This window comes from Pongo pygmaeus, chromosome 1 (genome assembly GCF_028885625.2).
Source record: "Pongo pygmaeus isolate AG05252 chromosome 1, NHGRI_mPonPyg2-v2.0_pri, whole genome shotgun sequence".
NCBI classification, from domain to species: domain Eukaryota; kingdom Metazoa; phylum Chordata; class Mammalia; order Primates; family Hominidae; genus Pongo; species Pongo pygmaeus.
In genome coordinates this window covers 75676619-75702369 of record NC_072373.2, presented here as the reverse complement: position 1 = coordinate 75702369, position 25751 = coordinate 75676619, and the positions used below count along the sequence as shown (strand labels likewise).

Here is a 25751-nt window from a genome sequence, read left to right as displayed (position 1 = left end):
CCAATGATCTTGCTCATGTAAGCATTAGCCATGATACTAGGAGAGTAAACCTTTGAAAAACAACAAGGATCAGAATAACGGTTGAGTGGTTAGCTGCCACTATTTTGAAATTGAAAAAATCTTATGTTTAATGTAGTTATATTCTTTACCCTTTCTATAAATTGTTACATAGCATATCTTGAAGTTTTGGGAAACTACAATAAAAACATTCTTGTGTGTGGGTATGCGTTGTTGGCAGAGGGACCCTGTGGACAGATTACATTGCTTCTCAAGTTACAAGACCTATAATATAGCAATATGAATTTTGGTGAATTGCTTAACTTCTCTGGACTTTACTTTGCTTACATGTAAAGTGGAGTTGTTAATAGCCTAACAAACATAAAAATCTTCGAGTTAGCTGAATTTTAGAGCTTATGCAAATCCTTTACAAATAAAGTGGCAGTGTTGATGGGATTCCTAAAGCTTCTCTGGCATCAGGAAGCACAGAACAATATTAAATAGTTAACAGTATATTAATAATATGTTGGATATAATATCTTCACTAATAGCACATTTAGTAATAAAGTTTGTATAACTTTTTTTTTTTTTAAACTGAGGATATAGTATTAACATGCTACTTAGTGAACATGACTGTGGAGGTCCAGGGTAATAGTTTGCTTTCTTTTTAATCTGGTTTGATGCAAAGAGAGCATAGTGTCATCTTCTTATTTTTAAAAACCTCCTTTTTGGTTTAACTGGGTTAATGGATTTTGACCTATATGTTTGGAATAAGTAAGGCAAATAAAATCTCTTATCTCCCTAGAAACTAATTTGTATCTCAGTACCATATTTTCTTTCAATTAACAACTTATGGCCACTTTTATGGCAGTTTCTTATCATTGGTAATATTTTACATGCAAATAAAGATCTGGAAATTTAGATGACTTATTTCTGTGTGATTTTATTATCTATCTTCATAAATACTTATTTCTGGTGTTCTTAGAAAAAAAACTAAAGCTTATAAATACAGAGCTCAGATTGTATAGTTATTGTAAAAAGGCTTTTGGCTCACTGGGCTTCTATATATTCTTGATACCTTATTTCTCCTTTTTTTCCCCCAATATTTTCAGATGTTTTGGAATGTTATTAAGCCCAGGTCGAAACGTGAAGAACAGTGACATGCATTTACTGGATATGGTAATGATAATCTTAAGCACCTTAACCAAGTATAGATGATAGTTATTTTATATTTGACAAGTATTTTCTATTTACAAATTTTGTCATATTGTCAAAATTATTTCTTGCAGCTGTGTGATAGTAATAATTAAATTTGGAAACGCAAACTTAAAATTACCTGTGAAAGAGGAATTCAGGACAATTTCCACCAAAACAGTCATATGCAACAAATAAAAGGATTGTGTTATGACAATGTTCATTTATTTTTTTGGCTTCTTAGATGTCTTTTCCTTGAACCTGTAGTAACAAGTACATGATTACAACAAGCATCTCCAGAGTGAATATGGTGCCTTTTATTTATTTTAATGCACTGCTATTAATTTGAGTTTGTGATGGGTACTTTTGTTTTCTTTAAAGTGTTTCCCTTTCTGAATTTCTTCTTGATTACCTGTCCTTAGCAAAGTACACTTATTCTAGGAGTAATATTTATTCAAGGAATGTCCTTAAAGGTTAATATAGATTCAACAGTTGATATTTAGTGTAAAAGTAGCAAGCTATTTTAACTTTCAAATAGAAATACCTTCTAATATTGCAGTTAGTGAAAACATTTAATTTGTGATTTGGAGATGTTATAGGAAAATAATCATCATAGAGTAAGTATAAAGTTTCTTAGTGAACTGAGATTCTTATATTTAGTGATAATAAGCACTGCATGCTTTCTTCTTTTCAGCTGTGTTTTGCAAATATCAGTTAAACATTACTAATTAGGTCAACTTTTTTTTGAGTAATTTCATGGTGTAATATCAATACTGATTTTATAGCAGTACAGGAATGGTTTATTCAGGCTTTTGGGTACCTATTTGTCTGCTAAGTGTTGTGTGAAGTGATGAGGTTATGCATATGAGTGAAATATAGCTTTTACCATCTGTGGGTTCATGGTCTTGTGGGAAACAAACTTTTTAGTATCTGGTGGTACTACAAGCCACAGAAATATAGAGGAAGCACTGCTTGAATAGGTCAGGTAAGGACAACCAGTTAAATTGACTATTAAAACATAAATTAGCTATTGATCTATGTCTCTTACATCTTTTTTTTTTTTTTTTTTAACCACATATCAGTAATGAAAGTGGTTTTACCTAAGGCAAGCCATTAGCATTTTGGAGCCCTGAAAATTCCATGAGGAAGTAGATTAGGAGGATTGAGGTATTAAAAACTTTTAAGATCCTAGGTCCTAATTAATCATGGTCTTTCAGAGTTTAAAAGACTAAGATGAATTACTACAGAGATTTGTCCATAAAACCTAAATTCAGATTACAGAATTATAGAACTGGTATAAACTTCTGAGGCCCCTTCACTATGTCTCTCTAACTTTCAGAACAGTCCTCCCCACCTTTGAGTCCATATCTAAATCAAAAGAGTTGTGAGCATTCATGCTTTCAGACAGAGAAGGGGCTTACTTGCAACAAATAGTTGGGCAAATGAGAGGCTTGTATTTGCAATGTTTAGCAGTTGTGATTTGTTATTACCCAGTGTTGTTAATCTTCATAGTGGACATTGAACCTCAGCTAGACTACTTCTAATGAAAAGAAACTCATTACCTTATGTTAAAGTCTAAGGGACAGTTCTGGTTATTACAAAGTTTTTTTTTATAATCACCTCAAATCATAGCTCTTGTAACTTGGCCTAATTAGTCTTAATTCTGCCCTCTAGAACAAGATACTAATACTTTTACTCCTTCTGTGACACTCCCAAATATCATGTGATCCTCATGACAGGAAAGTCCTATTTGTAAATGAAGATATATTTTTCAGTGAAATAGCCAGATTACTTATATATAACAGTCACATGCTGAGTAAGAAAGTTTCCGTGAATGATGGACCCATACTTTAAGGTCGTCCCGTAAGATTATAATGTATTTTTACTGTAGCTTTTCTGTGTTTAGGTACACAAATAGTATTGTTATAGTTGCTATAGTATTTGGTACAGTAACGTGCTGTACAAGTTTGTAGCCTTGGAGCAACAGGCTAGGTGTGTAGCCCCTATACCATCTAGGTTTTTATAAGTACAGTGTATTCTATTTGCACAAAGAAATCACTTAATGACACATACCTTAGAATGTATCCCTATCATTAAGCAACAGGTGACTCTGTGTGTGTGTGTGTGTGTGTGTGTGTACACACACAATTAGTTTTTTTGGGAGAGTATAAGTAATAGAGACTCCATTTTCTTCCAATAATGAGAATATTTTTGGTCAAGATACTTCTAGGAATAAGGAAGTTAGAATTTTACTTTTTATTTTTTATTTTTTTGAGGCAGTCTTGCTCTGTCACCCAGGTTGGAGTGCAGTGGTGCAATCTCGGCTTGCTGCAACCTCTGCCTCCAGGGTTCAAGTGATTCTCCTGCCTGAGCCTCCCTAGTAGCTGGGATTACAGGTACATGCCACCATATCCAGCTAATTTTTGTATTTTTAGTATAGACGGGGTTTTGCCATGTTGGCCAGGCTGATCTCGAACTCCTGACCTCAGGTGATCCACCTGCCTCGGCCTCCCAAAGTGCTGGAATTACATGTGTGAGCCACTTCGCCCAGCCGAAAATGAGAATTTTTGATTCACAGTCATTGATACCTGGGAAAAGCCTAACAGCAAGTTACCAAGAAAAGCAGAAAACTCAGTAGAACTAGGTTTCTTGGAACTGGAACACAATTTAAAATTTTAAATTAAAGTCCTAGAGATTCCTCAGAAAGTTCATGGATCTTTACAATTAACCATATATTAACACTAGACCAGTAGCTGTACCCACAGTTAAAAATACATTTTATGTTGTAATCTAGCATACTCATAACGTGTGGTGTTTGTGCAAAAAGCAAAAGTTTCATGAAACAGTTTTACATGTATGATGATTTCTGCTATTTTCTCTTCCACTTGCTCCCTGCCCCTCTTCCTGCCTCCCAGTATCTGCTTTTGCTTTTTGTCTGTAGACATTTATAATTTTTAAGGGTTTTTTATGTTTGTTTTCTCCATTTCTCTTACCACTTAACAGTTTTCTAATACGCTGTTGTACTTTATATATTTTTTCCCTATTTCATAATTGTTATAACTTTGTCTTATATGTGGCCTATCATGGCCTGACTTCTCATGAAAACCTCTTAGCTTCCACTGGTGACTGCCCACTTTCTTTGGTATTTGTTAATTGAAAGAGATTTTGAGCACTCAAGCATGCACAAGTTCTGATCTTGAAATGGATTGAATTCTTTTTAGGTCAGAAGCCCATTCCTGTTCCAAATGGAGCCCTAATTAGGGAGTAGAGATGGAAGATAGGGGCCTGTGTACGTGCGTGTGTGTGAGTGTGTGTGCGCGTGCATGTAGAGTGGAGAAAGAGACCATTAACATATGAGTGTCTTGGGGCTGCTGAGAGGGTTTCGTTTACAAGTGACCTTGAGTGTATTTCATCTCTGGAATTCATGGTCCCTGCGCTCAAGCTACACAATCTGATTAGTGAAGTATTATTAATACATTAGAAAAATATACGTAGTAATTACCAAATGACTGACACAATTTTATAGGGGGTTCAGAGAAACATCTGTGAATGGGTAATAATGAAAAAAGAAAAGTTTTTCTCTTTGTTATAGTCTGAGCCTTTTAACAGTCTCTATTCATAATGTGAGGAAATTGCTACAAAAACTGAAATATTGTAGATACTATTCATTTGCATATGGAAATACTTGTATGCTGTGTGTTGTTCTTTCATGGGACAAACTCTACCCCTCCTCTCTGCACACACATATACACAAGCTATAAGTAGCCTTGCTTTCGCCATAGGAGTTGCTGGCTTTTTTAGTGAGAGTCAAGAGCTGGCTTGGTAAAGTCTTAAAGAATGGAGGAGAAGAAGAGGAAGGAGAGAAGGGAAGAAAGAGGGAGTAAGTGTAACAGTAGAGGGAGAGAGTTAATACACTTGGATGTTGCTTACAAACCAAAAATTAGTCTCCTAATACTAATTTATGATTGTAAGAAAGTATAAATATCTGACATATAGAAAATAGACAAGTGTTAATTTTAAAGGTATTAATTGCTACAAACTAATATTTTAATAATTCATTAAAAATTAGAATATTAGAAGTAAAATATTAACTTTCCCTACTGTGATTAGCTACTAGTTCAGTTTAACTGTCTTCAGCTAATTCTATATTATTGTTTTAATAGAAACCATATACATTCTTATGTGTATATAAGATTTGGACAATTGGCATCAAGATCAAGTTAAATATAACTTTGTAACAATATTATGTTTTTTTGATTCAGCATGTAAGTATATGCCTCCTTTTATCCAAGGGTATATGTCTTTAAATAGAAACCGTGCTTGAAGAAAGCTGTAGAAGAATTTAATATTTAAATAAATGCTTTTGTAGGATGAAAAGAATTTACAATAAATATAAAGCTCCTACTTGACCGTAAATCCAAATTTTAATAAGTTGTATTGCTTAAAGTAAGATGTAATTTAAAGTAGTGATTTTTTTGATGTCTTTTATCAGTAATTACTGTTTGAATTTTTATAGGAATCCATGGGAAAGAGCTATGATGGGAGAGCTTATGTCATCACTGGCATGTGGAACCCCAATGCACCAATATTTCTGGCACTTAATGAGGAAACCCCAAAAGGTGACTTTTCTTAAAAGATCCCTTATTGTTTGCTTTACATTTTATATTATGAACAATGTTGTTTCGTCATGTTTTAAAAAAAATTTGGAACTCAAAGTGGACATATTCTTTCTATTGAGAATTTGAGGTTCATTTTTATTCTTTATGCTTCTATGGGGGAAATCTCCACTATTTAAAAAAATCCTCCCCAAAAGATATGTGAATTATTATTATTGTTATTATTTTAAGAAACAGGGTCTCACTCTGTTGCCCAGGGTAGAGTATAGGGGCATTATAGCTCACTGTAACCTCAAAGTGTCATGCTCAAGCAATCCTCCCACCTCAGCCTCCTGAGTAGCTATTAAATAGAACTACAGGTGTGTGCTGCCATGCATGGCTAATTTTCAAATTTTATTTTTGTAGTGATGGGGTCATGCTTTGTTGCCCAGGCTTGTCTTGAACCTTTGGCCTCAACTGATCTTCTTGCCTTCCAAAGCACTGGGATTACAGATGTGAGCCACTGCACCTGGCCTGAATTAATTTTATTAGATTATAGAGAAAGCATTTGGGCTTTGTTTTTCATATCCCACTATAGAGTTATTTCATTTGTGGAGACTAGTGATGGAGAAATATTAAAGAAAATGATGAAAAGGAAATATTTTGGAATTTTGAATATTTTTAAATTATTAACTATTTTTGCATTATAGTTTACTTATAGTTTTTCATTTATTAATTATTGGCTCCAGTGTTTTGGCCTTTGGGATGCTAGTAATATATATTAAATATTTCAGTTGTAGCAAATAGTTTTTTCTTAGTTTTTTAACTTTTCATATTATTTATCATGTCTAGTATTGAACAGAACGTATAAATGTTGAATAGTCACATTTTTTGTTGTTCCATTGTGTTTTTTCATTCCTACTTCATCCAGATAGCTGTTAATTGCCTGTTTTTTGCCCCTTCATCATCTACTTTTAAACTAAATTGAAAAGTTTTACCTGCCGAGTTATATTCCTACCCTAAATGCTTTACTGTCATTAAACCATTAATTCATATTTAGAATATAATGGATCAGTTTGTTTTATCATTAATTTTATATTATTTAGTTTATACCCACCGTAGACTTTTGGTTAATGACAGGAAGCATTCGTGAATACTGATATGAAAATATAATATGTTAATGAAGGGCATTAAAATGATAATTCTTTCATTTTCTTAAAGAGAGTATTCACCATTTATGTAAATCACATACATTGATCACATTAAGCTGTCTAAAAATAAAGGCTAAACAGAAAAAAAAGATTATATAAAATTTAACTTTTCATTTATTAGCAGTAAATAATTTTTAGACCCACAATTTGTTATTTCTGGAGACAGGCTTGCAAATACCTGTAACTTCTTTCTTATACTTGTTCAGAAGGAAGCCATGAAAATGATAAAAATAAGCCAGTTGACAGTTTTGAAAAACAAAAGATAAGAATTTTGCATATCAAGTTATAAAAATAGTTTTTATGTTTTTAATGTAACACCTAGTTTAGTTTTATTTTGCAATAAAATATATATTTGGTCCACAAATAAAAGAAAATTATTTATAATTTATTCTATTAAAATAAACTATATAATAGTATATTATAATATTCTGATCCAAAGTATACATTTTAAATTTAAAATTATCTCATATGCCACACAAAAATGTTGCCCTGATTTTTAAAATTTCTAAATTATGTCCTTGAAATTACACATCACTCAGAGAATTTGTGATCAAATAAAGTTTGATTTTTATGGAAGAAGTTTAGATCCTTAGAACTAGAAATTCCATTCGACCCAGCCATCCCATTACTGGGTATATACCCAAAGGACTATAAATCATGCTGCTATAAAGACACATGCACACGTATGTTTATTGCCGCATTATTCACAATAGCAAAGACTTGGAACCAACCCAAATGTCCAGCAATGATAGACTGGATTAAGAAAATGTGGCACATATACACCATGGAATACTATGCAGCCATAAAAAATGATGAGTTCACGTCCTTTGTAGGGACATGGATGAAACTGGAAATCATCATTCTCAGTAAACTATCGCAAGAACAAAAAACCAAACACCGCATATTCTCACTCATAGGTGGGAATTGAACAATGAGAACACATGGACACAGGAAGGGGAACATCACACTTTGGGGACTGTTGTGGGGTGGGGGGAGGGGGGAGGGATAGCATTGGGAGATATACCTAATGCTAGATGACAAGTTGGTGGGTGCAGCGCACCAGCATGGCACATGTATACATATGTAACTTACCTGCACATTGCGCACATGTACCATAAAACCTAAAGTATAATAATAATAATAATAAAAGGAAAAAAAAAAAAAAAAAAAAAAAGATGGTAAACAAAAGAAACCCCAAATCCCTGTTCTCAAAATATTGTGAAAGAAAGAATGATTAAAAATTATATACAAAAAAAAAAAAAAAAAAAAAAAAAAGAAGTTTAGATCCTGAGAGATGAAAAGTCTTGGATTTTTCCACTGTGCTGAGATCCAGTTGAATGTTATATTCTGTCTTGTGTTATTCTTACTCCTTTCTCTAAGGTCCTCCAGGTCAAGTACAATGTCTAACAAATTTTAGTTTCTCTTGAATTGGCAGGTGTATTTAGTAAGACTGTATTTAGTAAGAATGTAATAAAATTGTTATTGAATTTGAGAAGTAGTTGATGAATCTGAATGTTATATAATATTTAAAAACACTATTGAGGGTTTCTTCTAATGATGGCCTTGGTTATTTGGACTTTCCTTTAACAGAGAACTAAAAATTGTAAAGAAAATAAATTTTTAAAAATATTTATAAAGGAATGAGGAAATTACAAAATGGTATGGAATGACCAGGCCATAGATTCAAAAACCTCAGTGAGGCCAGGCGTGGTGGCTCACGCTTGTAATCCCAGCACTTTGGGAGGCTGATGGGGGTGGATCACCTGAGGTCAGGAGTTTGAGACCAGCCTGGCCAACATGGTGAAACCCCGTCTGTAGTAAAAATATTTTAAAAATTAGCTGGGTGTTGTGGCGGGCGCCTGTAATTCCAGCTACTTGGGAGGCTGAGGCAGGAGAATTGCTTGAGCCCTGGAGGCAGAGGTTGCAGTGAGCCAAGATCGCTCCATTGTACTCCAGCTTGGGTGAGAGAGCGAGACTCTGTCTCAAAACAAACAAACAAACAAACAAACACTTAGGATTATTAGTTCCCAAGAAACATGCTTGGAATACTTGCATACTTATTTAATCAAAATGTTAATAGGACATTTAAAAATAAACATAGAAGGTATTATAATTTTAAAGAATGTTAATTCTTTCATAAGTGAGGAAACTTTGTTTAAAGTAGTCAAGGAATAATAAAGCTAGCATAAAACCCAGAAAATTTCTACTACAGATAAGCGAGTATACATGACTGTGGCAGTGGATATGGTAGTCACAGAGGTGGTGGAGCCTGTTCGCTTTCTCCTGGAGACAGTAGTCCGTGTGTACCCTGCAAATGAGCGATTTTGGTATTTCAGCAGAAAGACTTTCACAGAGACTTTCTTCATGAGATTGAAACAGGTAGGACCTTTTTGTTCTCTTCATATATAGTAACAAACATTTTTCTTTGCACACTTCTTTTTTGATGCCCAGATAATTCCTGAAGTTGCAAAACAATACAATTCCTCAAAGAAATCAAATGATATTTGAAGTCAACCAATAGAGTGTTTGAAAAAGTCACATCTAGGTAATATTAGCTTAAAAAAACCCAGCGAGTTTAATAATTATATACCTTTTCCCTAGAAACCTGTAATGTATGAAGCTTCTTAACAGAAATATTGACTCTGCATATAAAACAATGTTTCTGCCTTTTATAAACAATTACTTAAAACCAAAAAGGCAGTGCACAGAAATATCATATGCTTATAAAATTTTAATGAAAATGTTTCCAAGAAATACCTAATTTCTATAGTTATTTCTGCCTGTAATATTAGATAGACAATATTATATGAACATCTTGTTTGACTCATCAGTGAGGTTATAAAATTATTTTAATATTAAATGAACAAAATTATGGTTTCTATGATATCCTCAAATTAGGCAGTATTAGTAGATAAAATATGTAACTTTTGTATTATAGCAAAGGAAGCAGATAATAATGAAAAATAACTTGAATGCTAATCGTGTGAGTTTTTAAAAAATCAGGATAAAAATGCTCTATTAGAATAATGAACATCTTTTATATGCTGTTTTTGTTAGTACTTCCATTCTCCCAAGTTTTAAAATGCTTGCTGCTTCATATACTATAATATGTGGACTGCTGTGTGATAATAGCAGGCACCAGCACAGGAAACAAATATAGAAGCCTCTTACCCATTTTCATATTAAAAAAACTTGCCATGGCGCATTTCGGCTTTATATACTATGTCCTTGGAGATTATTGTGGCTTTAAAAAAATCTTTCATAAAATTATTATGGCTGTTATTTGACTCAGTTTTTATTACTGTGTGAACTGCTTTTATAGCATATTCTAATGAAGGTTATGTGAGCAATATTCAAACTTCAGTCTCCTGAGCATCTTTAAATATTTTATTATGAGATTTTTTTCCTGTCTTCCTTCCTCCCCATCCTTCTTTTTTAAAAAAATAGCTTAGTTGTTATGACTATCCAATAATTCTTCATTTTGAGCCAAAGAATTATTCATAGTTGCATAATCGTGAATAAAGGAGCTGGAGCTGTATAGAAAGTTGTCATTCTTCTAATGATGATAAATTATAAATTATAATGTAAATTATACCTCTTAGAGATTTGAGAAAATGTTAGCTTTTTCCCAGTTCAAGTACTTTTGACTGTCTGTCTGCCTAGAGAGAGAGAGAGAGAGAGAGAGAGAGAAAGAGAGAGATTAAAGTAATTGTTAAAAATTCATGTAAGTAATTATTGCAAGACCTGAGACTATAACTCCTTACCTTAAGCCAGAATATGCTGCTGTAAGGCCAGACTAGCTTCTTTCTACAACTCCAAAAGGTGGGTTGGTTTGGGGTGGCTGATGGTAATCCGGAGATGTTGGTCTACACTATACAACATTGGTAGAAAGAATGAATTAGGTGATTAACTAATGCAATTCAAAGTAACCTTTGAAAATCTGGGTCTAGGCCATTACTACTTTAAAGAAACAGAGAATGCATTGATTTCAGTTCTAAGTGATTTAGACACCTAGAACTTTTTCTTTCATTCTGAGAGTGTTGAACTTATTGAATGAAACCAAAACTTGCCCTGTACCCAGACAGGATTAGACCAGACTCCTGGGGGCAACACCAAAGTACATGAGATGCCCTGTTCCCAAACTATTTTTTCTTAGCAGCTTTCTTCTCTCAAATATAGCAGGACTTTATGTGTGGGCAGTGGGGATGTATGAAAGTCTGCTTTGTTCCTGTTTAGTGTCCACTCAGGGCCAAATGGCATTTGATTTCATTCATTGTCCATTTACTGGGAGCAAGGAGAGCACTTAACAAGAGGACGGAAACTAGAGGCTGGGAAAGTAAACTAGAGAAAGTCGTTTTGTGTCGAATTGGTTCCTTCCAGTGGGTTCTTGGTCTCGCTGACTTCAAGAATGAAGCCACGGACCCTTGCAGTGAGTGTTACAGTTCTTAAAGATGGTGTGTACAGAGTTTGTTCCTTCAGATGTGTCTGGAGTTTCTTCCTTCTGGTGGGTTAGTGGTCTCGCTGACTTCAAGAGTGCAGCCGCAGACCTTCGCAGTGAGTGTTACAGCTCTTAAAGGTGGCGTGTCTGGAGTTGTTTGATCCTCTTGGTGGGTTCGTGGTCTTGCTGGCTTCAGGAGTGAAGCTGCAGACCTTCGCGGTGAGTGTTACAGCTCATAAAGGTAGTGTGGAGCCAAAGAGTGAGCAGCAGCAAGATTTATTGTGAAGAGCAAAAGAACAAAGCTTCCACAGTGTGGAAGAGGACCGCAGCAGGTTGCTGCTGCTGGCTCAGGTGGCCAGCTTTTATTCCCTTATTTGGCCCAGCCTGCGGCCTGCTGATTGGTCCGTTTTACAGAGTGCTGATTGGTCCATTTTACAGAGTGCTGATTGGTCCATTTTACAGAGTGCTGATTGGTCTGTTTTTACAGAGTGCTGTTTGGTGCGTTTTCAAACCATTAGCTAGACACAGAGCACTGATTGGTGCGTTTTTACAGAGTGCTGATTGGTGCGTTTACAAACCTTTAGCTAGACAGTGCGCTGATTGGTGCGTTTACACCCCTTTAGCTAGACAGAAAAGTTCTCCAAGTCCCACCCGACCCAGAAGCCCAGCCGGCTTCACCTCTCACTTTGACCTGAGTCTAATGGGAGTAGACATTAATTAGGTGTAAGTGGGAAACACCAAGTATAAATGCCCAGAGAACTGGAAAGACTGGGAAGCACAGTAGTTGATGATGAAAGGCAAGTAGGCCCCTGGCCATATGATACTTTGGAGTCCACGTTCAGAGTTCTTTTCTAAATCAACTTTATTGAGGTAGTTAGCATACAGTAATATGCACCCATTTAATAGTACATTTTGATGAGTTTTGACAAATTTATACACATGAATAATCACCACCAAAATTAAGATCCCGCACTCTTAAAAGTTCTATAGTGTCCATGCCAGCTAATCTTTCCCACCCTCAGCCTCAGGCAATGACTGATGTGCTTTCTGTCATTACAGTAACTGGAATCATATGCTTCTTTTATGTAAAAGCTTTCTTCATGTAACAATGCCTTTGAGATCCATCCATGTTGTATGTCAGTTGTTAATCTTTTTATTGTTGAATGTTATTCCTTTGTATGGCTGTACCATAATTTATTAGATCATATGTTGGCAATTTGAGTTGTTTCTGTTTTTGGTTAGTGTGGCTAAAGCTGCTGTGTCTTTCTGTGGAGATAGATTTTCATTTCTTTTGGGTTGATACCAAGAAATAGAATTGCTGTGTGGTGTGGTAAGTAGAAACTGCCAAACTGTTTTCTACAGTGCTTGACCACTTTATTTTCCCTCCAGCAGTATATGTGTGTCCCAATTTCTCCTCATCCTTGCCAGCACTTAGTATTGTCAGTCTTTTAAATTGTAGCTATTCTTAGGGGTGTGTAGATGTATCTCATTGCAATGTCAATTTACATTTCACATTGAGTAATGATTTTGAGCATTTTTTTCTTATGCTTATTAATCATTCATATTATCTTCTTTATAAAATGTCTATCTAAAATTTTTGTCCACTTTTTGTTTGTCTTACTGAGTTGCAAGAGTTCTTTATATTTTCTGAATATATTTTCTTTTGTCAGATACACATATTTCAAATAGTTTCTTCCTGACAGTGGCTTGCCTTTTTATTTTCATAATGTCTTTTGAAGAACTGAAGTTTTACATTTCGGTGAAGTCATATTAATATTTTATTTTATTGTTTTTGCTTTTTTTGTGTCCTATCTAAGGAAATTTTGCCTACCTCAAGGTTGTGAAGATGTTCTTTATGTTTTCCTGTAGAGACTTTATAGTTTCAGGCCTATTATCTATTTTCTGTTAATTTGTATGTATGGCATGAAGGCTTGAGATCATCTTCCCACACCTCTCTCATATGGGTATACAGTTGTTCCAGCATCATTTGTTGAAAAGACTCTTTTATCTATAGAATTAGTTTGTCTAAAATTAATTGACCGTAGATGTGTAAGTCTGTTTCTGGGACACTATTTCTCTTCCATTGAACTCTATGTGAGTACCACACAGTCTTGCTCATTATAACTTTATATTATGTATTAAAGTCTGTGTTGTAAGCTTCCCAACCTTTCTCATTCTTAAAGTTGTTCTATTTGTTGCGAGTTCTTTGCATTTCCATCTGAATTTTAGGATTAGTTTGTCAGTTTGTAGAAAAATGCATGCCCAGGCTGGACGCAGTGGCTCACACTGGTAGTCCCAGCACTTTGGGAGGTTGAGGCAGGAGGATCACTTGAGGCCAGGAGTTTGAGACCAGCCTAGGCAACATAGCAAGACTCAGTTTGTAAAAAAAAGTAAAATAAAATTACCCAAGCGTGGTGGTGTGCACCTGTGGTCCCAGCTTCTCAGGAGGCTGAGGTGGGAGGATTGCTTGAGCCCAGGAGGTTGAGGCTTCAGTGAGCCGTGATCATGCCACTTGCACTCCAGCCTGGGCCACAGAGTGACACCCCATCTCTAAAAATTAATAATAAAAAAAAGAAAAATGCATTCCCAGATTTTGACTGAGAATGCCTGAATATGTATATGATTTTGGGAAGAGTTGCTGTTTTGTTTTTTTGTTTTTTTTGTTTTTTTTTTGAGACGGAGTCTCAACTTGTTGCCCTGGCTGGAGTGCAGTGGCACCATCCCAGCTCACTGCAACCTCTGCTTCCCAGGTTCCAGTGATTCTCCTGCCTCAGCCTCCCGAGTAGCTGGGACTACAGGTACCCACCACCACGCCTGGCTTATTTTTGTATTTTTAGTAGAGACGGGGTTTTGGCATGTTGGCCAAGCTGGTCTTGAATTCCTGACCTCAAGTGATCCACCCTTCTTGGCCTCCCAAAGTGTTGGGATTACGGGCGTGAGCCACTGCACCTGTCCTCTAAGAGTTGCTGTCTTAAGAGTGAGTCTTCAATAAACATGGCCTATCTCATGGAATATCACTTCATTTATTTAGCTCTTCTTTAATTTATCTCAGCAGTTATGTCACTTTTAGTATACAGGTTTTATGCATACTTTAATTTATCTCTACCTAGTTCATGAATTTTTCATCTCAGGGTATAATTGACAAAATGGAATAGACTTAAGGTGTACAATGTGATGATTTGATACATATATTGTGAAATGATTACCAAAATCAAGTTAGTTAACACATCTGTCACCTCATGTAAGTTACCTTTTTGTGTGTGTGTAGAACACTTAAGATCTACTACTGTCTTAGCAAATTTCAAGTATACAATACAATATTGTTAACTATAGTCACCATGAAACGTATTCATCTTATAACTGAAAGTTTTTACCCTTTGATCAGCATCTCACTTTTTCCCCCAAACCCCATCTCCTGGCAACTACCATTCTACTCTGTTTCTATGAGTTTAACTTTTTTAGACTAGTTAAAAATGAGATCATACAGTATTTGTCTTTCTAGTCTAGCTTTTTTTTACTTAGCATAATGCTCTCCACCTTTACCATGTTACTGCAAATGATAGAATTTTCGTCTTCTTTATGGCTGAGTCATATTCCATTATGTGCAAGTATGTGTGTATATATTCATTCATTCATTGACAGACATGTTTCCATGTCTAGTGAATAATGTTGCAGTGAACATGGAGTGCAGATATGTCAAGATACTGATTTTGTTTCCTTCAGATGTATACCCAGCAGTGTGATAGCTAGATCATGTGGTAGCTCTATTTTTAATTTTTTAAGGACTCTTTGTACTGTTTTTCATACTGGCTATACCAGTTTACATTCCTACCATCAGTGTGCAGGGGTTCTGTTCTCACCAACATTTGTTATTTCTTGTCTTTTTTTTTTTTTGTGATGGAGTCTCATTATGTTGCCCAGGCTGGTTTCAAACTCCTGGGCTAAGCTGATTCTCCTACCTTGGCCTCCCAAAGTATTGAGATTATAGGCATGAGCCACTGTGCCTGGCCATATTTCTTGTCTTTTCAATAATAACCATTCTAATGGGTGTGAGGTAATATCTCATTGTAGTTTTGACTTGCATTTATTTTTTTGAAGATTAGTGATATTGAGCACCGTATCATGTATCTGTTGGCCATTTGTATGTCTTTGTTGGAAAAATGTCTATTCAAGTTTTTTGTTCATTTTCTAATTTTGGTTTTTTCTTTTTTTGCCATTGAACTGTATGATATGCACACACACACCCCTTATCAGATATAAGGTTGCACATATTTTCTCCCTTCCATAGGTTGCCTTTTCATCTTATTGAATATTTCCTTTGCTATGCAGAAGTCTTTTAGTTTGCTGTAGTTGTACTTGTTTATTTATGCTTTTTTTGGCCTATGCTTTTGGGGTCATATTCAAAAAATAATTGCCAAGACCAGTGTGAAGGAATTTTCCCCCTGTATTTTCTTCTAGGAGTTTTATGGCATCAGGTCTTAAATGTAAGTCTTTTGTCTATTTTGAGTTAATATTTGTGAATGATAAAAGATTGGAGTCTAATTTTAATTCTTTTGCCGATGAATATCTAGTTTTCCTAACATCATTTATTACAGAACTATATGTGTGGGCTTACTTCTTGACTCTCAGTTTTGTCTCATTGGTCTGTGTGTTTTTATGCCAATACACTATTGTCTTGATTATTATAGCTTTGTAATATATAGAAATAAGGAAGTGTGATGTCTCCAGCTTTTTTTTTCCCCAAGATTGCTATGGATATTTGGGTTCTATATGAATTTTAGGATTGTGAAAAATGCCATTGGGATTTCGATAGGGATCACATTGAATCTATAGATTTCTTTGGATAGTATGGACATTTCTACAATATTTTTCCAATCCATGAACATGAGATAACTTTCCATCTATTTGTGTCATTTTCAGTTTCCTTCATCAGTGTCTTACAGTTTTGTTTTTTGTTGTTTTGTTTTGTGATGGAGTCTTGCTCTTGTTGCCCAGGCTGGAGTGCAGTGGTATGATCTTGGCTCACTGCAACCTCTGCCTCCCGGGTTCAAGCTATTCTCCTGCTTCAGCCTCCTGAGTAGCTGGGATTACAGGCACCTGCCACCACGCCCGGCTAATTTTTGTACTTTTAGTAGAGACGGGGAGGTGGGGGTTTGCCATGTTGGCCAGGCTGGTCTCGAACTCCTGACTTCAGGTGATCTGCCTGCCTTGGCCTCCCAAAGTGCTAGGATTACCGGCATAAGCCACCATGCCCGGCCAATGTCTTATAGTTTTTAGTGTATGGATCTTTCACTGCCTTGCTTAAATTTATTTGTAAGGGATTTTTTTTGTTTGGTATGCTACTGTAAATGGGATTATTTTTTACATTTATTTTTCGGATAGTTTGTTGATTTTGTATAGAAATACAAGCAAATTTTGAATGTTAAGTTTGTACCCTGTAACCTTACTGAATTTGTTCTAACAGTTTTTTTTTGGTGGAGTCACCAGAATTTTCTATGTAATAAGATCATGCCATCTACAAACAATTTAACTTTTTCATTTCCAATTTGGATGCCTTATCTTGCCCAGTTGCTCCTGCTAGGACTTTCAGTACTATGTTGAATAGAAGTGGTGAGAGTGGGCACCCTTGTTACTATTCACCTTTAAGAATGATGTTAGCTGTGGGCTTGTCATATATGGCCTTTCTTATTTTTTGGGGTATATTCCTTCTATACCCAATTTATTGGGCATTTTTATCATGAAAGGATGTTGAATTTTGTCTTTTTCTGAATCTGTTGAGAAGATCATATGATTTTTATGTTTTATTAATGTGGTTTATCACATTTATTGATTTGTGTACAGTGAATCATCTTGCACCCCAGGGATGAATACCATTTGATCATGTGTATGATCTTTTTACTCTGCTGTTGATTTCAGCTTGCTAGTGTTTTGTTGAGAACTTTTGCATCTGTGTTCATTTGCATTACTGGCCTATAGTTTTCTTGTGATGTCTTTGTCTGTCTTTGGTATCAGGGTAATGTTGGCCCCATGAAATGAGTTTGCAAGTATTTCCTCCTCTTCAATTTTTTTTGGAGGAATTTGTGAAGGATTGGCATTAAATGTTTGGGGGAATTCAGTAGTGAAACCATCAGGTCCTGGGCTTTGCTTTGCTGGGAGACTTTTTATTGCTGATTCAGTCTTCTTATTCTTTATTGGTCTTTTCAGATTTTCTGTTTCTTCATTATTTCATCTTGGTAGGTCATATGTTTCCAGGAATTTATTTATTATTCTAGGTTATTCATTCTGTTGCCATATAGTTGTTCATAATAGTCTCTTATGATCTGTTGTATTTCTGTGGTATCAGTTATAATGCCTCTTCTTTCATTTGTAATTTTATTTATTTGAGTCCTCTCTCTTTTTTTCTTGGTTATTCTAGCTAAAGCTTTGTCAAATTTTGTTTATCTTTCCAAAAAACCAGCTTTTAGTTTTGTCCATCTTTTCTGTTGTTTTACTATTCTCTATTTCACTTATTTCTGCTCCAGTCTTTACTATTTTTTCCATATGCTAATTTGGGTCCAGTTTTTTTTCCCCTAGTTTGCTGAGATGTAAAGTTAAGTTGTTTGAGGTCTTTTTTTTCCCCATAATTTAGACATTTATCAATATAAACTTTCCCACTTAGAACTTCTTTTGCTTTATCCCATAAGTTTTGGTATGTTGTATTTCCATTTTGTTTTGTCTTAGATGTATTTTAAATTTCCTTTTGACCCATTGATTGCTCAGAAGTGTGTTCTTTAGTTTCTATATATCGGAATTTTCCATTTTTCCCTCTGTTTTTATTTCTAGTTTTATACCATTGTGGTCAGAAACGATACATGATATGATTTTAATTTTCTTGAATTTAAGACTTTTTTTGTGTGTCTTAACATATTTATTCTAAAGAATGTTCTGTGTGTGTGTGACAAGAATGTGTATTTTGCGGCTGTTGGATAGGATGTTCTTTATATGTCTGTTAGGTCCATTTTTTCTATAGTGTTGTTCAAATCTGTTGATTCCTTATGATTTTCTGCCTGTATGATCTATCTACTGTCAAGAGTGGCATAATAAAGTCCCCTCTATTATTATATTGTCATTTATTTCTCCTTGCAGTTCTCTTAATACTTGCTTTATAATAAGGTACCCTGATGTTAGATGTATTACTGTTTACATTAGTTAAATCTTCTTGATGAATTGACCCCTCTGTCATTATATAATGATCTTCTTTGTCTCTTCTGACAATTTTTGACTTAAAGTCTACTTTGTCTGATATAAATATAGCCACTCTGTTCTCTTTTGGTTACCATTTGCATGGAATAACTTTTTCCATCCCTTCATTTTCAGCCTGTGTGTTCTCAAAGCTAAAGTGAGTCTCTCGTAGGTAGCATATTCTTGGATCTTAATTTTGTATCCATTCAGTCACTCTATATCTTTTTGTTTTTGTTTTTGTTTTGAGAAGGAGTCTTACTCTGTTGCCCAGATTGGAGTGTACTGGTGACTTGATCTTGGCTCATTGCAACCGCCATCTCCTGGGTTCAAGTGATTCTCTTACCTCAGGCCCGCGAGTAGCTGGGATTACAGGTGCGCACCACCACACTTAGCTAACTTTTGCATTTTCATTACAGACAGGGTTTCACTGTGTTGGCCAGACTGGTCTTGAACTCCTGACCTCAAGTAATCTGCCCGCCTCAGCCTCCCAAAGTGCTGGGATTACGGGTGTGAGCCATAGCACCCAGCCTACTCTATATCTTTTGATTGAATAATCCTTTTACATTTAATTATTGGTAGGTAAGGACTTATTATTGTCATTTTATTAGTTTTTAAAATGGTTTGTAGTCGTTTGTTCCTTTCTCTTTTGCTGTCTTTCTTTATAATTTGGTGACTTTTTGTGATGGCAGGCTTTTATTTCTTTCTATTAATCTTTTGTGTATCTACTGCAGGATTTTGCTTTGTAATTACCATGAGGCTTACATAAAATATAATTATTACATGTTATTTTAAGCCAGTAACAACTCAACTGTGTTTGCATACAAAAATTCTACACTTTTACTCCCCCATCTCTCATATTTTAGGTTATTGATGTTACAGCTTTTAATATTGTGTGCCCATTAAAATTATTTTAGCTATAATTATTTTTAATATGTTTGTTTTTAACTTTTATATTAGAGTTGAGAGTGATATACATACCACCACAAGAATATTAGAGAATTCTGATTTTGACTATCTATTTGCTTTTACCAGTGAGTTTTATACATTCATATGTTTTTACATTGTTAATTAGTATCCTTTCATTTCAACTTGAAGAACTTTGGCATTTCTTATAAGGCAGATCTTTGTGATAATGAACTCCTTTAGTTTTTGTTTGTTGGGGAAAGTCTTTCTCTCTTTCATTTCTGCTGTGCAGCTTTGCCAGGTATAGTATTCTTGGTTGAGGGTTTCTTTTCTCTTTCAATACATTGAATATATTATTCCACTGTTTCCTGTCCTGCAAGGTATCTGCTGAGGAATCCACTTACGGTCTTAAAAGGGCTCTTTTGTATGTGACAAGGTGCTTTTCTCCTGCCATTTTCATAATTCTCTCTTTGTCTTTGACTTTTGACAATTTAATTATACTATGTCCTGGTGTAGACTTTTCAACCTGTTTGGAAATCTTTGGGTCTCATAAATTTGACTGTCCTCTTCTTTTCCTAAATTTGGGATCTTTTCAGCCATTATTTCTTTATATAGATTTTTCAGTCTCTTTATCTGTCTCTTTTCCTTTGGATACTTCTGGAATGCCTATGTTGTTTTGCTTGATGGTATTCCAGATATCCTGTAGACTTTCTTCACTCTTTGTTTGTTTTTGCTTCTCTAACTGGATAATTTTAAGTGACTCATCTTTGAGTTCACTAATTTTTTTATTCTTCTGCTTGGCCAAGTCTGCTGTTGAAGCATGCTATTAAATTTTTAAATTCAGTCATTGTATTCTTCAGCTTTATGATTTTTTTAAAGAGGGTGCAGGGTCTCACTCTGTCACCCAGCCTGGAATGCAGTGACAATCATAGTTCACTGTAACTTCGAACTCCAGGGCTCAAGCGGTGATCCCACCTTAGCCTCCCAAATAGTTAGGAAAACAGGTATGGGCCACCACACCCACCTAATTTTTTAAAAATAACTTTTGTAGAGACAGGGTCTTGCTATTTTGCTTAGGCTTGTCTTGAATTCCTGGTCTCAAGAGATCTTCTCGCCTTGGCCTCCCAAAGTGGTAGGATTATAGGCATAAGCCACTGTGCCTAGCTGGATTTTAAAAATGGTTTTTATTACTTTGTTGAACTTATTTTGTTGATGTATTGTTTTTCTGATTAGTTTAGTTGTCTGTGTTTTCTTGTAGTTCACTGATTTTTAAGAGTATTATTCTAAATTCTTTGTTAGTTACATATCTTCATTTGTTTAGGGTCAGTTATTACAGCTTTATTAGTTTCCATTAGTGGTATCATGTTTCCCTGATTCTTTGTGATCCTCATATCCTATGGTATTAGTGTCTGCACAATTTAGGAAGTGATCACCTCTTCTAGCCTTTACATGTTCACTTTGACAAGGAAAGAACTTTACTAGTTTGCCAAGCCTGGGCTTCTGGATGGGCCAGCTGGTAGCATATGCAGGTAAGTGAGGCTGGGGTCTCTGATCTGGTGGGGATGCTACCATTGCTGTAAGGTTGGGTGGAGCTCTGTTGTTGGGCAGGCCCACTGACTGGTATCTGAGGTCAAGTGGGACTGTTGGTTGGGCTTTGTAATTGCCTCTGGTTGGGTGAGGCTGCAGGCTGTGCCTCAAAGTTAGGCGGGGTTGCTGGCTGGGCTCTACAGCTGGATGGCATTACGGTCAGGTAGGGATACTGGTTGGACACCGTAATTGGTTGGGGCTGGAGGCTGTGCCCCACTATTTGATATAGTCATTGGCTAGGCTCCCTGGTTGGGTGGGACTGCAGGTTATACGCTGGGCTGCTGGCTTGGTTCCCTGCCTGGGCATGGTTGCCATCTGTGCTCTGCAGCTGGGCTGGATTGCTGACTGGGAAACCCAGACACCCAATACTGCCTACCATACTCCCTGTCCAGACTGGGTGCCAGGATTGCTCTGCAGGTGGGAGGAGCTGCTGCCTGGGTTCCTTGTCAGGTGAAGCTGTCAGCAGGGATGTGTGGTGCCATTGCCAAGATACATGTGCTTGTTGCATGTAGTCTAGTCCTGACAATTCTCAACATTCTGTAGGAGAAGAGATATAATTTGGCCTTTTGGGAAGCACCCTGGAATATTGGGGAAGCTAGATGTTCACCTTGTGCTGCTGGTGAAACCATAGACTCAGCAAATCTCTCTTGGCATGAGGCTGTGTTGGCCTGGGGTAGTAGCAACATAATCAAATTGAAATTGCTCCACTTATACTTCCAATACAACTTTTCTAAGTTTTGTGCTTCTGGAATTTTTGCAAAGATGTTCTTGTATGTAGATTTGCTAGTTGGTATTTCTGTGATGGGGACTAGAGCTTGGGACCTCCTATTCTGCCATCTTGCTGATGTCATTCCTCAGAACACACATGTTTTTGATATTACTATAAATTGTATTGTTTAAATTTTAATTTTTTATTTATTTTTAGAATACATAAAGACTTGATTTTTGTATATTAGCCATATTTCCTGCAACTTTGTTAAATTAACTTGTTTTCTTTTCCTTGTTTTTTTTTTTTTTTTTGGAGACTGAGTTTCACTCCTGTTGCCCAGGCTGGAGTGCAATGGCGAGATCTCGGCTCACTGCAGCCTCCGCCTCCTGGTTTCAAGCGATTCTCCTGCATCAGCCTCCCGAGTAGCTGGGACTACAGGCATGTGCCACCACACCTGGCTAAGTTTTAATTTTTTGTAGAGATGGGGTCTTGCTATGTTGCCCAGGCTGGTCTTGAACTCTTGGACTCAAGCAAGCCTCCCACTGCAGCCTTTTAAAATGCTGGGATTACAGGTATGAGCCACTGTGCCCAGCTCTTTTAGATTCTTAATGCTTTCTCTATATATGATCATGTTGTCTGCCAATAAAGGTAGTTTTCTATCTGAATGCCTATACATTCTTTTTCTTCTCTTGCTTAGTTTTTTTCTTCCGCCTGTGAACAGTGTTGAAACTCTATCAAATATTTTTCTGCGTCTTTGCAGTTTTTTCCCTTTTTTCTTATCAATATATTGAATTACATTGAATTTTTTTTAAACATTAAGCCAACCTTGCATTCCTTAGGATAAGTCTCCCTTGGTCATGATGATATTCTTTTTATATATCACTTTATTGACCCAGTAATATATTTTAAAAATAATTTTTATGTCTATTTTTATGAGACATACTGGTTTATAGTTTTCTTATAATGTTTTTGTTGGATTTTAGTGTTCATGTAGTATGGTACCTCAAAAAATGAGTTGGAAATTGTTTCTTCCTATATTTGCTGGGAGAATTTTTATAAGATTTGTATTATTTCTTCCTTAATTGTTGGATAGAGTTCGCCAGTGAAACCATCTGGGCCTATAGTTTACTTTGTGGGAAGCCTTTTAAATTATGAATTTAATTTCTTTAGTAGATATTGGATTTATTCCATTTATTATTTTTTAAATTTCTTGAAATGTTGGTGATTTGTCTTTCAAGGAATGTTTCAGTTTTATCTGGTCTATTGCACAAAATATTGCCCTATTTTTTTAAACATCTATAGGATTTGTAGGATCTTCCTTTATTCCTGACATTGGTTAATTTATTTGTTTTCTCCTTTTGTTTTAATCAGTCTAGGTAGAAGTCTGTAACTTATTGACATTTTCCCTCTAAAGAGCCAGATTTGGGGTGGTTTGATTTTCTTATCTTTTTTTCTGTTTTTCCTTCGGTTTATTCCCTTTGTTGTTTCATTATTTTTCCTGCTTTGGGTTTCACTTGTGTTTCTTTTTCTGGCTTCATGTGAAGATTAGATCATTTATTATTATTATTACTATTATTATTATTGACAGGGTCTTGCTCTGTCACCCAGGCTGGAGTGCAGTGGCACGACCATAGTTCACTGTAGTGTTGAACTCCTGGGCTCCAGCGAATCTCCCATCTCTGCCTCCTGAGTAGCTAGGACTACAGGTACATGCCATCATGCTTGGCTTTTTATTTTTGTATGGATGGGGTGTTGCTATGTTGCTCAGGCTGGTCTCAAATTGCTCAGGCAATTCTCCTGCCTTGGCCTCCCAAAGTGCTAGGATTACAGGTGTGGGCCATTGCACCTACCTAATATATATATATTTTTAATGCTTTTTTCCTAATACTTTTGTATTTCTAAGGTTTAAACTTTCCTTCTAACCGCTGCTTTAGCTGCATTCCATGAACCTTAATATATTGTGTGTTCATTTTAATTATATTTGAAATATTTTCTAATTTCCCTTGTTATTTCTTTTGTGTCCTATGGGTCATTCAGAAGCATATTGTTTGATTTTCCAATATTTTTAGATTTTCCTTTTTTTTTTTTGCTATTGACTTCTGATTTAGTTTCATTTTGGTCACAGAGTATACTCTATATGATTTGAATTCTTTTAAACTGTTCAGATTTATTTTATGACTCAGCATATGGTCTACTGTAAATTTTTCAAAAGTACTTGTAAGGGATGTGTGCTGTGCAGTTGTTGAGTGGAGTATCCTATAAATGTCCATTATGTCAAGTTCTATAATAAGATTTTCCTGTGATCTTTACTCAGTAGATCAACAATTTCTATGACTGTTACTGTAAGCAATAGTAGTAATAGCCACTACTAATTATTTTTTAATTAGTTTACTACATACCATACCCTATTCTAAGCACTTTACATAGATTAATTTGTGTAATCTTCAGTAATCTCTATTGAGGTGTAAGTGCCATTATTACCTCCATTTTCTGTATTTGTACTTAGGCACAGGTAGGTTATTAGGTGGTGGACCAGGAATTGAATCTAAGCAGTTTGACCCCAAAGCTTACACATAAAATGTTTATGGGAAATGGAAAATTATGATAGTCTAACACTAAAATTAGGATTTTTTTTTCTGAAAACTTTTTTTCATGAGCAGTAGTTTTTTTTGGTTATATTCTTCTTCAACTTGGTTTTTCCTTACTTGCACCATCTTGATGTTGATATCACTATTTAAATTAGTTATATGAAGAGTTTGTAAAGAAAATCTAAGGACTTGTAACATTGGAAACATTGACAGTGTATTTGCCCTTACTCCTTTAACAAAATAGGCTCTTGGCTGGTAAAATTCAGTGATTTATGATCCTCATCCATGAAGAGCACTCTGCTCATATGGGGTTATTTGAAAACTGTTTGCCAAAAAGATTTCTGCTCTAAAAGCCTTTCTAAATGAATGAACATTTGGTATTTATCTTGTTACATGCTAACTCCACTGGCTTAAAGCTTTGCTGGTTGTTAAAATGTCAACATCCCTAGGAAATAGGTCATAATAACTTTTACTAGTTGTATTGTCCTTATTGGTAGTGACTTTAATAAGATTCTTTCCTTTAGTCTAGGTTTTATTAGGGGTCAAGGTAAAGAAATCAAGAGGGCATTTCTACTTAAAGTGTCACTATATTGAGCAGGAAAGGCCAAAGTCCTGTATCACTTACAATTTCACTGAGATGCCGGTATTCATTTTAGAAATGATTTTCAATGTTTAGTTTAGTTTATTAAACACTTATTCAGTGCCTACAGTGTGGTAAGCATTATGCATTATGTGATAGGCATTATGCTATGTTGGGGATATTTGAATGAGTATTATCTATTCTCTATTCTAAAACAGTAAACAATATACTGGTAAAAATGTTACAATACTAGATGATAATGGAACAATAGAAGTATATACATATTTCAGAAGCAGCACTCACTAATCACCCTTATCACCCTTATCGGAGTTCAGTTAGACATCCTAGGTTTGTATCCAGTTTACTCTGGTGTATGTTTCACAGCTGTATAACCTTAGGCAAGATATTAGTAGTCTCTGAAATGGGGATTATAATTATGCCACCCCAAAAGATTGTCATAGTGAATAAATACTAATTCATTTAAGACCCTTAGAACAATGCTTGCCACCTGATAAACAACAAATATTAGCTATTATTGTTGTTAGTATTATTAATTGACTACCTGTTTGTCTTCTATCTAGTCTGTATTCCTTTTGGGCAGAGTCGTTTGTGTATTCAGCCTAACATAAATGAATGAATGAATCAATGAATTGAAGAACTAATTGTGGTGGATAGGTCAGGTGTTTGAAGTGTGACAAAGCAAAGAAGGGGATTTCGTCAGAGACAAT

At 35.4% G+C, this 25751-nt stretch overlaps 1 protein-coding gene across 13 annotated transcripts in view; it reads left to right on the top strand.

The window, feature by feature from the left end:
- RABGAP1L (RAB GTPase activating protein 1 like) overlaps positions 1 to 25751 on the top strand; it is an 852978-nt gene that overhangs the window by 123819 nt on the left and 703408 nt on the right. For all 13 annotated transcript variants that reach the window (XM_054449610.2, XM_054449637.2, XM_054449629.2 and 10 more), the window contains 3 exons: positions 1110 to 1176; positions 5708 to 5810; positions 9210 to 9376. In XM_054449610.2, the coding sequence (XP_054305585.1) occupies positions 1110 to 1176; positions 5708 to 5810; positions 9210 to 9376 (337 nt within the window). The remainder of the gene's footprint in view (positions 1 to 1109; positions 1177 to 5707; positions 5811 to 9209; positions 9377 to 25751) is intronic.